This window comes from Gavialis gangeticus, unplaced genomic scaffold (assembly GCF_001723915.1).
Source record: "Gavialis gangeticus isolate Ggan-Ray unplaced genomic scaffold, GavGan_comp1, whole genome shotgun sequence".
In the NCBI taxonomy this organism is placed as follows: domain Eukaryota; kingdom Metazoa; phylum Chordata; order Crocodylia; family Gavialidae; genus Gavialis; species Gavialis gangeticus.
Genome location: NW_017729006.1, coordinates 28,110,889 through 28,128,322, shown reverse-complemented (window position 1 = coordinate 28,128,322; position 17,434 = coordinate 28,110,889). Strand labels below are relative to the sequence as shown.

The following is a 17,434-nucleotide window of genomic DNA, read 5'->3' as shown; positions in this document are numbered from 1 at the left end:
GCAAACATGATTTATGAGATAAACCTGGAGATTTCAAACAGGAATACATACTGTTAAAAACCTTCTGACCTATTGTGGTCTTTCCAAGTTCTTGGTAATAGAAAAATTACTGTTATGTTTCTGTAGTTAAAAAAAAAAAAAAGTAAAAGCAGCCAGCATTTTCCAAGGAGTGCCTCGAGTTGAGATTCATTGCAATACACTATCACGAGAAGGAAAGGAATGGTCCTTCGAGATGGCAAGTATTTGTGTGTGCTCCAGACTATGAAAGTACCAGTCTGACTGAACACAACTCTAAACTGACATGCAATATGAACGTGAAAACAGATCCGACAACCGCTCAAGTAAATAGTATCTGTTTAAAGGTTTGTTTGTTTTGCTTTTAAGTGTACTTACCTGAAAAAATAGATCACATTCCCAATAACTGCCACCAGCTTGTTTTATACTTGCTGAAGAGAGTTTAGGAAAACAGGTCAATGTGGTCAAACCTGAGTTAGATGCCCAAAAGAGGGTGGGGAGGGGAAAAAAGGAAACAGGCAGGGCTCTGCTCCAAGGCAGAAGCCACACGTAGATCAGAAAGCAAGATTAAATTTGTGGGGTCACTAATGCCAAAAGAAGTCTGTAGGCTTCTGTGGGCTTTGGATGAGGCATTAATCAGCTTAAAACTCTTGGGGCCAGACCGCAAACTACAAAGAAACACGGACAAGCTAAGATAAAAGTTTGCTGAAGGTCAGAGCAATGTGTATGCAGCTCTTGGAGAGCTTTCAGAGGTGGAACAGGATGAAGTGGTAAATGTATAGTTAAACTTCTCGTTAAACCATTTCAGATACCCACAGTTCAACTGTATCACATATTTTAGTCCAGAGTTCACTGTAGTTGCAAAAGCAGCTTAGGCACAAAGTGTTAAATTGGTGTATTTGAATCTGGATGTATGACTCAAACAGTATATATAATTTTTCTTCCCAGAAGAACTACTACCAGTGCAAAACAAGTAGCAGCATTACAATGGATGCTTCCCAAAAAGAAAGCTCAAATTAGCTGAGACACAGACACAACATCTTTTCACAGCCTGTATAACAATTTATATATGCACATCCTTGTAGCACTACAAAAAGGCTGCATACAGGCATAGTGTTACAAACATGGCACAAGCACACCAGGGAGGGGCAGAGGGATAGCAGCTGCAGTGGGCTCAGTGACAGCCCACTGCCCCCAGACCCAGCTCTCAATGACAGGGAACAAAGCTGCAACACAGCTGACACCCACTAATCACTGTCAAACTACCCACTCCCTTCTTCTTTGGAGAGCTGTCAATGACTGGCCTCACTAATGGGTTCTTCCAAAGAGGAGCAATCCCCTATTGCCCCTTGACTAGAGAGTACAGGCAGTCCTTGACTTAAAACGTTTAATCACTCAAAACACTAAGTGTGAAACGCTGTAAACTGATACCGTTTCAACTTTATGACATCCGTTTCGACTTATAAATGCTTGATCCGACGCGACACCATGCCAGAAAACAAGTTCGCTGTGTTGCTTATCTCCCTGGAGAACATCTGTCCAAACTTGCTTGGACACTTTCTTTAAGAAAGCACACAAGACGCCAGAAAAACCTGCAGCCAAGACTCCTGAGAATACTCCAGCCAAGAGCCCTTCAAGAAGTCCTGCAAAGTCACCTCAAAGAAGTCCTTCCAGATCAATATGATTGCTATTTACAATATAAATACATTAATGTAGCTATATTACTCATCTATAATTGATTGAGTACAAAATTCTGGGGCATTTTTGGTGAAAATAGGGTATCAGGCCTTGGTTCAGGAACCAATCCCCCCATTTATAACATTGTTTCTTATGAGAAAATTGGTTCTGAGTCACAACATTTCGACTTAAGACACAGTTCTCAGGAACCAATTGTGTCATAAGTCCGAGGACTGTCTGTACATCTTTGCAGTAACTTTTTAGCGCTCCACATTGGTATGCCTTTTGTGGTACTGCCACTGCTCAAAAGTCCAAATCACTCTATACTCCTAAAGTCAATCCTTCCTTTCACTTCTGCACTACCTTATTTCTTTATTCCTTCTAACTTCCAGTGCCACTTCCCATCCATGGCCTTCTCAAGTTCTTGTTTTCTATTTCTTTCCCTCTAAGTGCCTTCCTTTGTCCTGTCTACTTTGATTTTTATATCCAAAACACAAATAAAAACCGTTTATTTGGGCTGGAAATTTACATATGCACTACAAAAACAGTGACCCTAGGCTCTCTCAAAACACACTACTGATAGCCCCTCTCCACCACCCCCCACCAAGAAGAAATACAAGTATATTTTAGATAGGATTTAAACATCTCACACTCAGAGCAAAGATTACAAGTTACTTTTAAACTTTTTTTTCCCCCTGAAAAGAAGTGTCTCACAGATCTCAGAAAAAAGTATCAATACTTCTTCTAGCCCTTACCGCCTTTGCTGTAGAGTTGTTTTTAGAGGCAGTTTCATAGTATGTTTCAGAATGGTATGTCTTGACTAATCTCTAATTGTATAGTAGTAGAAAACTATACTGTAATTACTCGAAACAAGCTATGCTTTATACCGACTGCACAGATTACTATTACATGCAACTTTCTTGAAGAAATTTAAACACAATCTTACTTATCTCATTAAAAAAGTGTTCCTATTTACAACAGTTGTAAAAACACTCCATTTGAGCCAACCCATTTAAATTATGTGAACATTTGTCAAGTGAGAAGCCTACAGTGTACAATTAAGGGGAGGAGGGGGCAAGAGATGACATTTTCCTCAACTCACACCACAGTGCAAAGTACTGGAAATAAATGGAAGTAAAATTCTATGGATGCAATATGAATAAGAATGGACCTCGATTCAGGTTTTTTTGTTTTGTTTTTCTTTAAATTGCTAGCTGCCCTTGAATGGCATTTATCCATTGCAGTTGCATTAAGACTTCTTATTTATTTGGCTGCATTCAAATTAGGTATTGCTTTGTTTCACTTTGCTTCACCTGAAAGAAGCAAAGCGTGCCTGCTCCCAAAACAAATATTATATATGGTGGGACATTATCAAGAAATGGCTCCGGTGTGTATATCCCAAAATGTGACTCCAGTTTGCATCTATTTTTGTTTCATCACAGAGAGAGAGCACCACATATAGAAAACGCAAGTGTAAGAGAAGGCTGGTGGGAAGAAAAATGATATGCCCTCAGTTGGAAGGCAGGGCAGAGGAGCAACTTATAGCTTATGCATCTTTGATTCAGTTAGCTGTTGTTTGAAAAAAGGAAAAAAAGAAAAGCCTATCTCCAGATGTATCAAAGTGCATTTCTATTCTATCTTCTGCCTCACTTCAAAACCTGAATAGTATGGACAGGTGGTTAAATGCATTTGTCTGTTTACACTAGACTTGTGATTGAAAATCTGTAATAGCTACAAACCTAGTTAAAGAGTTATGATATTACACTGTTTTATTTTTAACATTTTTTCTAATTTGGCATGTATTTGTACCTGATGGAAAAGAGTTTTTAACTTTCAAATATGCTGTCTTTACTTGAGAATACTGTGAAATGTTGTGCGTTCAATGGGCTCTTATCTGGGAGTGGGATGCTTCCAAATGAAGCACTATGGGGGGCGGGGAGAAGGAAGGGGGTCATTAAAGGCAGTGTTCCACAGCCAATAAATTCAACTTCTGATACAGGAATAAAATTGACAACGATACAGACACAAGTAATAAGAAATTTACTGCAAACTTCTGGTTTAGTTAAATAAAAAATAGCATGTGTGCACAAAAGATTTACTGGCTTTCAAGTCAAATTCAACACAAATTCTTAAAATATATATAAAACCTTGTGCTGAAGGGTTTAATCAGTTCTAATAACTCAAACTGAAATCCTCTCCTCTATTATACAGCTTAATCAGTTTAATAACTTAAGAGGTTAATGCGGGGGGGTGGGAAATATGGCCCATGGGCTAGATCCGCCTACTAAATGATTTTAATCTAGCCCGCAGCTGCTCTACGGAAAGTGAACTGTATCTGGCCCATGACTGCCCTGGCTTATGGCGCCTCTCGCCCTTCTTCTTTCCTCATGTTGCAGCTGGCTGCAGTAGCAGTATCTCTGGCTCCAGTGGCCAGGCAGCCACTCCCCTCCCTGCGCCAGCTCACCCTGCCCCATCCCACAACTCCAGTATACACTCCAAGGCAGGGGGCACTGAGCTCCTGGCCAGACTTCTGCCCAGCGAGGATGTTGTGTGCAGCTTCAACCCTGTGGCTGTTTGCAGACCAGACAGCCCAGCCCCCAGTGAAAGCTGAAGCTCAGGTATGGTTCTGCCAACTGCCAGGGAAGGAAGTGCAGGGGAAGAGGCCAAGAGCTGTGGGTTATCCATGGGTGCAGCTCCTGCCCGACCCAGCTGCATGCCAGGGACTTGGGGTAAGGGACAGGGTGCAGGAACAGCTGTGAGGAGTTCACAGCCCTCAAGAGCTCACCAACACTCATTAAGTAGCCCTCCAGCCAAAATAATTGCTGGCCCCTGGCTTAATGATTAGTGATATAATTATTTAAAATCTATTATTTGGTTTGGGAAAAACGGTATTTTACAGGAGACAGCAGCTCAGCCAAATCAACCCAACCTCCGCAGGGATGCTGAACAAGCAATCAGACCTTAAGATCTTCCTGAAGAGGACCACATCATTCGGCAAATGACTGTAGACTACTCTAAGTATTTACAAGTCTGATCATATTTAGTATCACCAACATGGGAACTCTAGAGCTCAGCAAACTTTGAGTTTGACTGAGGGTAGAAAGTCATTCCCGAGATATGGGGTTCTGAAGCCCAGAGGGTAACAAAACCATTTTGCTGTACTACAAGTCTGCTGAAACCCAAAAAACTTAAGCTCCACCCATGTGCACTCAGTACCATTATGATGTTTTAGGACATTAGACCAAAGCAAGCCAGTGAACAATCTATTCTTTTTACTACATGTAGCCTACTACCAAGTTCTTTGTTACCACAGAGCAGCTATTAGTGCCCCACCTGAGCACCTGACTAGTCAGATACAAGTAGTCAACGAAACAGTGTGCAAACCTGCCCACTGCATTTCTTCAGGTTCTTTTTGACTGTAGCTTGGAAACTCTCTCTGTTAGAATGGTAAAAGTGTCAGTATAAGCATCTGGGCCAAGTACACAGTTAAAAAGCCTGAGGCTGAATCAATTCAAGCTTCACAGTTAGTTTAAGCTCTGCAGATGGAACTGATAAGCAAATGAACATACATTCTCTTTTGGTTCCAGAAATGCAGCCACATTGCCTGCAGTGGCCCAGGCTACAAGCCAGGGGGCACTTGAGCATACCTCCCTGCTTGGCTGTATCAGGTAGCTGGCCCACTGGGGGGAGGGGTGGGATGCTGGGGGACTGAGTTGACTTGAATCTGGAGAGGATCTGAGACAAGTTCAAATCAACCGATTTAACTTAAATCAGTTAAGTCTGATACTACACCCATTCAGGTTTCTCTTAAAGCTATTCTGGCCATTTGGAAAGCAGTTTACGCGCATTTATTTTCTGTTCGGTTACAGATCTGAACCCGTTTCTGACCAGTTATACTGATTTATGTGCAACTTCTGTCCTTAGCACAGTAGAAGAGCTGAGATGCTTCAACTATTGGTTAATCTGACAATTTACCACTTTAAAATGATACAGGGTAGCATCTATTCAGTTTCTGAGACCTTCCTTCCTGTGATTTTGTCTTCTGAGTTAAGATATTACGATTACTACCTTTGAAGAAATAACTGTGTAGTCATGGAAGGCAGCCATGCTCCATATACACCTGGATGCAAAAGCCACAAGCATGTACCTGTACTTGCTATCACAACCAGTTAGTATTAAAATGATTTACTACCCTTTCCATCCATGTTCTGCTTATTTGTTGCGTCATCTCTCAACATTAAACAGTCCTATCTCTTTCTAAATTCACCAACATTGCATACTCAGTTATGGGTCACAGCACAATTTTTCAGTTACAGATGGATAGTTAGACTCAGATTTTTAATAAGGTCAACTGGAATAGGTTCGATTCTATTGGAATTATGCCAACATATGCCAGACAAATATCTGGCCCATAAGTGTCAAACTTCAGGCTGAAAGCAAAGAAGCCAAACTGACATATTTTATTACAGTTCATGAATTATGATCATTTTGGATCCTTGACAGCCACAGATACAGATGCTAAGTTAAATGATCCAACTACCTTGTGTAGGACATGGATATTTCTATGAATTCTCAAATCCAAGGATCTGAATTTATGCCCACGATTTAAACTGCCTGAACAGAAGTGAAGCAATTCATGCTGCCTATCATGACACTGATAAGAAAAATATAATTTTGATTGACAAAGAAATGGAAATTTTGAAAAGGAAGCTTTCTGTTGCAGTTTTACCTAGACACAACCAACTGAATTGCAAATACCCTGTTGCTAATAGTTCAGCTAAGCACAGTTAAGCATCCATTTGCACACTACAATCTTTTTGTTAGGAAGTCTAAAAAGAGGTATATATAAAATCCAGAAAACCAAAAATGCTCCAAAGCTGCAAAAGTTGTCAGTTGAAAATACAATCAAGGATTTTAAATTTTAGCCTGCCTGCCTCAAGTTCTCCAAATTATCTATGAAATATTTATATAATATAATGCACAAATCATGTACATAAAGCTGATGGTAGTAATCAAGTCAAATATATATTTTACCTCTGCATAAAGTTTAAAGGGCATTGATTTTTCTTTACAATAGATCATTAGCAAGAAGAGATACTAAACTTGTAGGGAAGTTTATCTGAAAGCAGATCAAGTCTGATATCAAAGTAATCAGTATGACAGTTGAATGTCTATTTAAAAAAACTGTCTAGCACACTTTACAAGCCCAAGAGTATTAAAGTAAGTTGTCTCCTCCATCTAAAAATCAAACACTATGAACTGAAACCAAATCTATTTTAATCCACACTATACAGACGCATTAAAAATATGGAGTTAGAGGAACTGGATTTAAAGACATTTCCTTTAAATACTAACTTCTAATCTGTAAACTATACATTTCCCCCCCTTCTACAGAGCTATTCAAGTTGATCCAGTCCAACTCAATTATTTGCTTTTTTGGCTCTAGCTGGATGAATGAAAATGCAGGAAGTCTCCACCCCAAACCAAAGAAGCCCTAAAGATACAAGCCAAGAAAAACATTAACTGTTGAATGAATGTGAATCAACAGTTTTAACTTAAAGGAATCTCAATCAAGACAAGGAAAAGTGGCAGCATTAAAACTAAGTCCGCCTTGGCAATAAAGCCGAGGTTCTTAGAATGCAATTTCAACTTCAGGCATACTTGCTCTGCTGCCAGTGAGGATGAGAGGATATAAACTGTTGGCAAACTGAGACAGTTCAAACGTTTATAATTGGAGCGGCATTGCTTACTGCAGCAGAACACAGGGAACAAGTATAAAACGTCACTTTAGAAAAGAATAAGTTACACATTCCTTTCCTTAGGCAAGTATTTTATGTATGAGGTCAACCACTTTGATATACTGCTTACTTGCACAACTTCAGTATTTCTGTATTTGTGCTGTACTTGTGGGGGGCCGGAGGGGGGAAACAAACATTGCTGTATTCGTATCGCATGGATATCAAAGCACAAACTGGGGAGAGGATATCCTCGATAGAATAAAGGTATGATAGAGGGAGTTCGTTTATTTTGTTTAGGAATATTGGATTTTTTATTTTTTTAAAGATGGAGGCTGAGTAGTGAGAAGAAATGGAAAAATCGTTCAAATCTTTCTAGTAAACTCATGAGTTAATTCCAGCAGTGGTTCTCAACCTTTTTGTACCAGAAGCCATTTGTAAACATCAATGACCAGACCTGACTCAGTGCCCCTCACTTCTGACCTCCTCCTGTCCCAGGCCTCAGCCCCCCAGTGTGTGGGGCAGGTCGAGCCCAAGCAGCCCCTCACAGGCTGGAACGCTGTCAGCCTGCAAAGGAAAAGCCATAGTTTCCCACATTTTTCTCTGTTAAAGGAGAATCCATTTTTAAAGTTTGTTGACCCATTTTTTAAAGTTTGTTTGCAACCCTTTCATATATTCTTACAACCAACTTTTTGGGTTGTGACCCACAGGTTGAGAAATGCTGAATTACAGCATTTGGGTGATATCTGACAAAACACCCAACCTTAAAAAAAAAACCAAACAAACAAAAACACCCTTTGAGTTTTGTGCAATTTTCTTTCCTCAGGTCCCACAAATAACCTGTTACAAAGCATCTGTCTCCAAGTCCTCTTTCATTCCAAGCCCACCAGCTTTCTTTTCGCATGTAGGAATTAAACACCTCTGACACTGTAATGGCCCCAGTTTTGTTCCACCTTCCTGACCCTTCTCTTTTTATGTTGACCAATTCACCTGTGCATATACATTTAGCTTCCCTGCCATACTGCGGGTGGGGATTGGGGGTGGGAGCAAGGGGACAACCAACTCAAAGCTTATCAAGGTCTGTCAATGTTGATATACTACTGAAGCAACTGCTTGAAAAGATGCCATATCCACAGGCCTACCAACCTAAATGTTGCAAATCCCTCAACTGGAAAAAAGACGCAGGAAGAACAGGCTTTAACTAGGAAATCCCATGATCACCTAAAATGCCACTGAGCTTTGCTTCAAATGATGAAACTTAATCAAAATATATCCCTTGATTGAAAAGGCCAAATATATCCCTGGAAAAGGCCAATTCATACAACACCTAGATAATGCAGTGATGAGCTCTATAGAGAAGGACCAGACTCATATACTTGGATAAAGACACAGTGGCATGTCATACTGTAACTACAGACTAATGTTCTCCATAAACTATTTCCACATGGCCACTTGCCCACACAAATGTGTTTAAAGGTCTCACTTCTAGGTTTAAAATGGTGTGTGTAGGCACTAACACCATACAAGTCGCAACTGTTTCAATTCTCCAAGCCTTCCAGTTTTGATATAAATCAAGCAAAATATTTGTAACCAACCCTGCTTGTAGGAAGAGGGAAATCTGCCCCCCCCCACTGTTTCCTACCCAATTTTTCCCAAATATATGAGATGCTCCGCACCGTGGTTTTAACCACTGGATTTGTTGTATAGCTTATTTAAATATACTTAAATGTTATGTTTCAGCACAAACCATGATCGAAGAAACTAAATTTACAAAGCAACAAAAATTAAGAAAAAAAGGAATGCATTAAGAGAAATGCCTTTGAAGGCAACTGCCCCAAACTAAGTCTTGATTGGTTTTGAAATAAGGCTATGATGCATAAAGGGACTGAGGCACAGTGATATTAATTATTTTCATGTTTAACTTTTAGGCACCCAGCTCCCAGAGTGGATTCACAAGTTAGATGGCAGGATTCCCTGCAAGGGGGGGTGGGATGCATGTTAAGAATGGGATTCACAACAGCCAGCACACAAAAGTAGAGAGACTATGGCAACTGAGTCAAAATGCTGACTCAGTTCAGTCTTTAGTCTGAAACCCTGCCTCTTCCCGGGACTTCAGCACTACCATGCAACCCTCAAGTTAGATGACTGCAAGACTGGAATTCAGAATCCAAATCCTTCTTGGCACCCAAGTTATCCTTCTGTATACAGACTAGTAGGCTCATTCATGTCTTAAAACACAAGGAAGTGATGTTCAACTTTACAGTAGTGGTTAAAGCATGTGCCTAACAGTTCAGGACACAGATTCAATACCATTCCCAGACTTAGGGGCTTCAAACCTATACCTGGCCAGGAGACTGCCCCAACCACTAGACTACAGGCAAAGCTGGAATAAGGCCATTTCCATCCATCTTGTTCAGACTGCGCAGTAAAGAATTCAAGATCTCGAAGTGGGGTGATGAAAGACGAGCACAAGAGAGTGATGAGATCTTTTATATGGGTGTCTCAAACACATCCACACAGGAGTCTAGAGCCCCAAGTTTCTCACCACTGTGCTGCCACTTGCCCCAGGGAACAGACTACGGTTGTACTGGAATAACTTCTCATTCTGGCAAGCCTCAGCTCCACTGCCCTTATAATGGACCTTGCAGCTGCAGCAAGCAAATCTCTGCCAGATCTAAGTAACATCCATGTTGGGTTGTAAACGAAAATTTAGATCTCCCTTTCTATACAAAGGGCTAACCTGGAATATCCCTTGCCCCAAAATGACTCTTTCCAGAGGCAATCAGTTACAGCAAAAGAATTTATTAAGTAGATGAAAAGAATTACACAAGAAAAACCATAGGTTTGGTGACAGAAGTAAAAAGACAAGAAAAGTCTCTTTTACCCTCATCAGGCCATCTCCTAGCACTCCTGAGAGACTTCCCAGCATTTCCAGAGTTCAGCCTTCTTGGTGATTATGTCAGCCCTGACTGCTACCCAAGATTCAAAGATAAAGTGCATGCTACAAACTAGCTTCCTACATCACCTCTAACCAGCCCTCACCACCAGCAGTCTCATGGGTCCCTGGAATCCTCCAAAAAAACCTCTCCTTTTCTCCCCAGGACATGTGAAGCCCATCTGGCTAAAGGGTTATTTCTCTTAGTAGCCTCTCTACTGTGGAGCAGATTTCACCACTGCAGGCAGACAATATCCTGGGCTGCCCAACCCAAAAATGTCTCCCTTTTGCCCACATCTAGAAGTAACAATTGTTTTTAAGTAGACATTCCTTAGTCACTTGGCTAAACCATGCCCAAATTTATAAAGATACACATAGACAGAATACCATAATCTGTACAGCAATAAAAGCAATGTAAATGGAAATAGCAGAACATGAGTTTTCCCAATGAGAGCACATATCAGTATAATAGAGTACAAGAAAACATTTGTGACATGCCACAACCCCCCAAAACATAATGGGGTTTGTGACCATGGACAAGTATAGAATTGGGTTCTGGTCCTCATTTCTGAGAGCTGCTTAAGCATTTTGCACTAAACTCATTGATAAAACACAGAAACAAGGGCAATCAGACTTTATGAAGAATAATGTACAAAATAAGCAGTCACAGCAGTCAAGGTGACCTTTTGGTCAATGTAAGGCCAATTGCCATTTTAATAAGGTTGGACCTATCTGGCATCTGATGCCTGCCTTACTGACAACTAAGGTTAAATTTAGGTGAAAAAATGTTTGAGTGCATGACTTAAGACATGTCATTTACCTAAACAATTTAGTGGACACAAAAATGAGAAGATTTTTCTGTTCTTAAAATAGCAAAGCACTTCAAATGGGTTCTCAAGTATTTTGACAAGTTTCAGGCATCCTTAATGTTTGATACTTAAAGGCCAAGATTTGCAAGGACAAAGGTACCATCTACATTTCTTCACCTATGACCTTAACTTTAGAGATTCTCCCCCCACAAATTTAGATTTAAGCTTTTAAAAAAAAATAAGTATTACAAAAAACCCACTGATTTTGAAAGCATCCAGCATTATGCGTTAGTTTGAGATTATGCCTAAGGGAATCAACAAAGGATGTCTATTTTTGTCCAACACTGATAAGTAATTTTAAATGAACTAAACTGAACTGAAACCTTGTTTTAGCTACTGACATAACTATCCAGGAATGAAATAGGATAGCATCTAGATGGTTTCAACTGTCTATTTTCCCATGGAAATGCTTTTAAGTTTAGAACAAGTTACTTTAGTTTTTAGTTGACAACAAAACATGCTTTAGAGACATTCTGAAAAAGACAATACAATTTTCCTATTTGCAAAAAGTACAGGTATGCTTCAAGCGACCTATTATCTACATAATGTCAGACAAGAGCACTTACAGTTAAGATATTTCTATCTTCTATTAAACAGAGGATACTTTTGCAATTAGAAGGTTACTATAATACAGAAAGAATAGCCCTTCCACCAACATGGTCTTATTTTTTCCATTGCTTATATGTACTTTACCCTCAGGTCAAAATTCTTCAAACTGGCACACTAACTGCTTCTATACCAATTTCAATGAAGAACTTTCCCTGGTCTCAAAATACATTATCCTACAGTGAAAAAGTTTGAAAGATTCACACAGCAGCACACAACCCAATTATAATTTGTACCACTCACCTAGCTGAAATACATCATCATCTAAAGATGTGCCCCACAACTTATACACTGCCCAGTTAGACATGTCCAACCTAAAGTTACCAGTTTCCTGCCAGCCAAACTCTGTGAAAGGTCTGGCATTAATCAAGGAAGCAAATAAAAAAAAAAAAAAAAATCTATTCATTTTTTCCACTCTAATGAATATAAAAATTAATTCCCCCTTCCAATAATTGGGTAACTTTCTTCATCGCCACCAAAACAATTCATAATGCCTCTCCAAATAATTTAATACCAAGTAAATCCTCCAAAATAATATACACTGTATTATCTTACCCTATACAGTGACCAGTTTAGGCTGCTCCCATGGAATTAAGTGAGGGTCCTCAAAAAACTCTCATGCAGGGAAATAAAAGTCCTCGCTCCTCAGGGAGACCTTCCTAAAAACATTCCTTGTCACACATACATCCACCAAAGCAGCAAAGAGATGTTCACCATAACCTTCAGCAGACAAACCCACTATTCCCTGACAACAGATATATTTTTGCATGTTTAGGACGACATCACTATAGGAATTCTCTAGTGCACATTTATGAGGCTCTCCTGCAACAAAAAGCATGCAACAATTTCAAATCAGACTCTGCAGAATTTGATATAGTGCTTAGCTAGTAAAGTTTGTTGACCAGCCTGAACTAAAACAATGAAGTCCTGCCCCTTACATGTATGTCTACATATGCGCTTTAATGCATGGTAGCCTATTTTACTGTGCATTAATCATGTCAAAACCAATGTTAATACGCTCAAGTGCAGTAAAAACAGGCTACTGCACATAAAGCATCACTAAAAAAGCATGTGTTGTCAATACCAGGAGTTCGGGCAGCCTAATGCACATTTATTTAGTACCTCACATTAGAGGCACTAAATTTAATGGACAGTAGTAAAAGCGCATTAATGAATGTGTAAGATGTGCCCTATGGCTTGTCTCACAGTTTAAGTAGAGTTTTTTCTACTTCATATTTTCAGAAGGTAAGTGGAAAAGCACAGTTACTATTGCCAAAACACAGGAAACATTTGCTTTGCAGCCTCAAAATAAATAGCAAATTATTGGAGTTAGCTATTTTTGTGTAGCAATTCATTAATACCTTATTTCAGATTTTTTTTTAAACAATTTAGACAAAGTATCATTCAGTGCAATTTCTACACTACAAAATAAGTGAAAAAAAGGCTAACTCTCACTGTCTGTCACCCTCAAGTATAACCTATTTTTCTCCTTTTAGTATGTTCATGCATTACTTGCACTTTTCATTCCAGAACAAATAGATAATACACTAACACTGAAGGAGCTACTAATAAAAATATAGCTAACAGCTAACAAGTGAGTACTTATGTGCAACCCCACAATAAAAAAAATGGAGGGGGAGGGGAAGGCTAAAAGAACATTTTAGTTAATATTCCAGAAGGCTATTCTAAGTCAGAGTCAGGATATCAGTGCTGCAGGGATCGGGGGGCAGGGGAGGCTGCCCACATAACGCATGGCTAGGAGGGGGGTTGAACGGACTGCCCATGCAGCAGGTGAGCAACTGGGAGGTGGGGAAAGAAGTGGTGGTGGGGAGGTGGGGAAAGAGGAGGGCAGGGAGGGGGAAGAACTCAACTGCCCACATGGCACACAAACCTATATGGCGTGGGGGGAAGAAAGGGCAGGGAGAAAAAAACCCAAACAAAACACCAGGCTGCTCACGTGGCCAGGAGGACGAAGGAGATGCACAGCAGGTGAAAGCTCCGGAGATGAGTGGCCCCCAGGTCTGCAGCAAACTCACTATGGGGCCCCCAGCTGCCCAGAAAATAGACAGCCTCAACCTCTATATCAACTATTGCTGCAAGCTCTCTGCAGGCTTCAAGGAAAACACTCCACTCTGTTTACAGTTGGGGTTTTTTTGCAACCACGCAAACTAGACATGCTTCTTTAAATTAAGGTTTATGGCTCTCTAGCAAATTTTGTGGCCAAAAGAAATACAGGATACAAAGAATCCTGATTACAGGTGATGTTTAAGGGGAAAAAAGAAACCAATTTGACCTTTCAGATCCGCAGCTGGATTTCATGCACTAACAACTAGAAGATACATCCTTACTTATCAATTGGAACTCAAAAATGTTTATATTGCCAAAAAACACTCTGCCACCATTTTCGCAGTAGACCCATATTAGTATTTTTCTTTATGAACTAGCACAGATTCTGTTGAAAGTTGCTTATCATCCCCATTTCTTTAATTAAAATGGCAAGTACTCTAATGGGGTTATTCAAATGAAGCATCAATAGCTGCAACATGTAAAATTTACTCCAAATGTAGTCTTCTTATGAAGATGAGTCACCATCCAAATGCATAAAGAAAATAACTTACCTACTACCATGAGTGTGAATTCAAATCCTCTCTTCACAGACTTTCTGTAAACTTGATTTGGGAGATTTGCAAATCCCACATATCCTTCAAGGTTCTTCTGTTGCTAATAGAAAAAGCAGCATTTGAAGCATCTCTAATAGCTGTTAATATTCTTAAGAATTATTACAATCAATCTAGGAAATTCAAGACATTTACACATTATACTGTAAACTTGTTGCTGCAACTCAATAAATTCTGGTTTCAGAGTTTATTTTTGGCTCTGACAACCAACACTGAGCAAAAGGCTGGCTAGTTAGTCAGGCCTTCTACATTGGTAGTATTTTGCATCAGTATAGCCACATGGTGATCATTCCAAAACTTCACTGATTGAGAACAGGTTTACAATTCTTACAGGATAAAGCCATCTAAAGATGCAGATGGGTGCCTTATGGGATTTTCAGAAGCATATAGACAGGTTTAACTCCCAGCAGAACCAGTCATCCAGCTCCCAGTATGATGAACGTAAGCTAAACACCTTCATAAATCTAGCTCACAGTGACTAGAAACCACCTGTCAATTAAAAACCAATTAATGTGTCCTCTTAAAGAGAATCTTTGCATTTTAACTATGACTTATTTTAGTGTCACTGATTTTTTTTTGTATTTATTTTTGCATATGTATCATGCACATCTATGATCGTTTTAAAATTCTAATTTTGTACAAATATAAAAAAGTGAAAATATCTTATAAAGGTCTGATTCACCACCATTTTCAACCAGGAAGTAAAAGAGATAAGAATGAAGAATAAGGTCCTTAAGTAAGTGCTTATTTTACCAGACAGCAAAAAACCAACAAACATTTGGTGCAAAGGCTACATATTTAACAGTAAATATCTATGAGAATAAGCCTAGGACAATAAAAATTACAAAAGCAAAACAGGATTAAAGTCAAACTAAGATTTCCTGTTTGCTGACTTTCAGCATGTTTCTAACAGGTAATTTAGAAGTCAGAATGAAATCAATTCCATGCCACTTGTTTTTTTTTTTATGACTTCCTACATTCCTACCTTTTAAATTCCTCCAACAGATTTTGAAAACTATTTTGCTACTTTTTCAGTGAAACATTTACCTCCAGGCTGTGAATAATGCTGGTTTAGAATATCACATTTCTAATACCTGAAGTAGTTTCATCTTAACATTTTATCCTCAGCTTGATTTTCATCCAACTGAAACTTAAGAGTTTTACTTCAGTTACTCAACTTCAACATTTATTTTTACTATAACACAAGTTGTCATGTAATTGCAAAAGTAACAGTACTTACAGCTACTTTGTAAACAACACAATTCCATCATTCAAGGTTCCAATTATTGATGGGAAACATCCACAGTGACAGAGCAAAAGTGATGAATTTCAAATGTTGCAATGATCGGCCCAGTGACACACAGCAGCAATACAGCAGAAATGGAAAGGAAACAAAAAATAAAAAGTTACTTACATTTGATCAACAATAGTTTACAGTATGTTTATTTATATATTTTAAATTAAAGTATTTTCCACGCTATAACACCAACTATATTATAATTCTGAAACCGTAATTCAAGCCTCCCTTCCCATCCTCCCCACCCCATGCATGCAGTTAAGATGGATGTATTCCATGATCGCGTGTTATTTCCACAGGGGTCCTACCTCACTTGGTGACAAGGATACACTGTCAATTTTTTTTTAACCCCTACTGTTTTGTAAGCTTGTTTACTACATCCAAACTCTATACAGTCAAGTTCTAAACAAGTCTAGAATTATTAAAATTTCTTTAGGAGGGTTTCTATGGCACACTTGCAACAGCATGCAAACCCTTCAAGATGTTAATTTTATTTGACAATAACTGTACAGTGAAATTATATTATCCCCATTTTAAAACAAGAAACACACAAGGTAATATTAACTTTAATCCTTTAAATGTCAATTTTTGGTTCCACATTTGATATCTATGACCTCATCTTTCAGAGTATTTAACACTGTAATAGTACAACATGTTCAAGGCACAGTTCCGCTGTACTTTACTTGGCATTATGAACAGTGAAGCATTTCTACAAGTCTGGCTCCAAGTGTTTTGAATTCTCAGAAAAGTGAGGAAGACAATTAGTGGCCACAAATGAAAATTTTCAGCTGCATGACCTGCCACTATCATCACACAGCAACTTTGTGGTAGCAACATGAAAAGAATTTAGTTGAGTGACAGTTAAATGCTTCAACCCTCAAGACCATTCCCCTTCTCTCTCTTTCCAGAGTTTCTTGCCTTGCTCTCTGTATACTTTCCAACTTTCAGAGAAGTGTACTGAGGGTTCTCTAGACCAGTGCTAGTCTGCGAGCTACTGGTTACCAGTCTGCACCGAGTTGCCAGGAAAGAAAGAAATATAATTTTCAGAAATATAACATTGATATGTCATAGCACCAGTTTGTACGTTCCAACACTCCAGGTGGTGTCACATCGTACAAGGTGAGGAAAGAGAAAGAAACAGCCGGTCGCACATTTGTGTAGCGCTGTTACACGCAGTTGCTGCCACCGGCTGAACCGGGCACCGGTCCCTGGCCTACAGGAAAAAAAGTTGCCGGTCCGCCACATCAGATAGTTTGAGAAGCACTGCTCTAGACAACAGCTTTATTCAATTCACTATCACAATTTATTTAAAAACTCATCATGTGGAACCATACTCTTCTCTTCCCCCACCCTAAGTTAGCAGCCAGGTTGGGACTTCAGATTGCTACTACAACATAGTCACTTCAAGTAAACTGTTCCTCGGTGGGAATCAGCTACTAGAAGAGAATGACATACAAAAAACTAGAACTCTTGGTTCCAAAATGATACCTTGTATTAGACCAACTGGAAAATGGCAAGAAAACTGTCCTTTTCTTTTAAATAAAATTCTAGTTTTTTGGTCATCTTTTTGTCTCAGACCAACACGGCTACCAAGAACACCCTAGAAGGGAATGAGACACTTC

General features: G+C 39.3%; 1 protein-coding gene across 10 annotated transcripts in view; it reads right to left on the bottom strand.

Moving 5' to 3' along the window:
- Positions 1–17,434, bottom strand: part of SEPT7 (septin 7) — a 117,758-nt gene that overhangs the window by 81,878 nt on the left and 18,446 nt on the right. For 3 of the 10 annotated variants that reach the window (XM_019509044.1, XM_019509040.1, XM_019509043.1), the window contains exons 2-3: positions 15,756–15,760; positions 14,456–14,558 (exon numbers count right to left, since the gene is read on the bottom strand). In XM_019509044.1, coding sequence (XP_019364589.1) covers positions 14,456–14,558; positions 15,756–15,760 — 108 coding nt within the window. Of the gene's footprint in view, positions 1–14,455; positions 14,559–15,755; positions 15,761–17,089; positions 17,092–17,434 lie in introns of all 10 variants that reach the window. The other 7 variants (XM_019509048.1, XM_019509045.1, XM_019509047.1 and 4 more) reach the window with 4 other exon arrangements.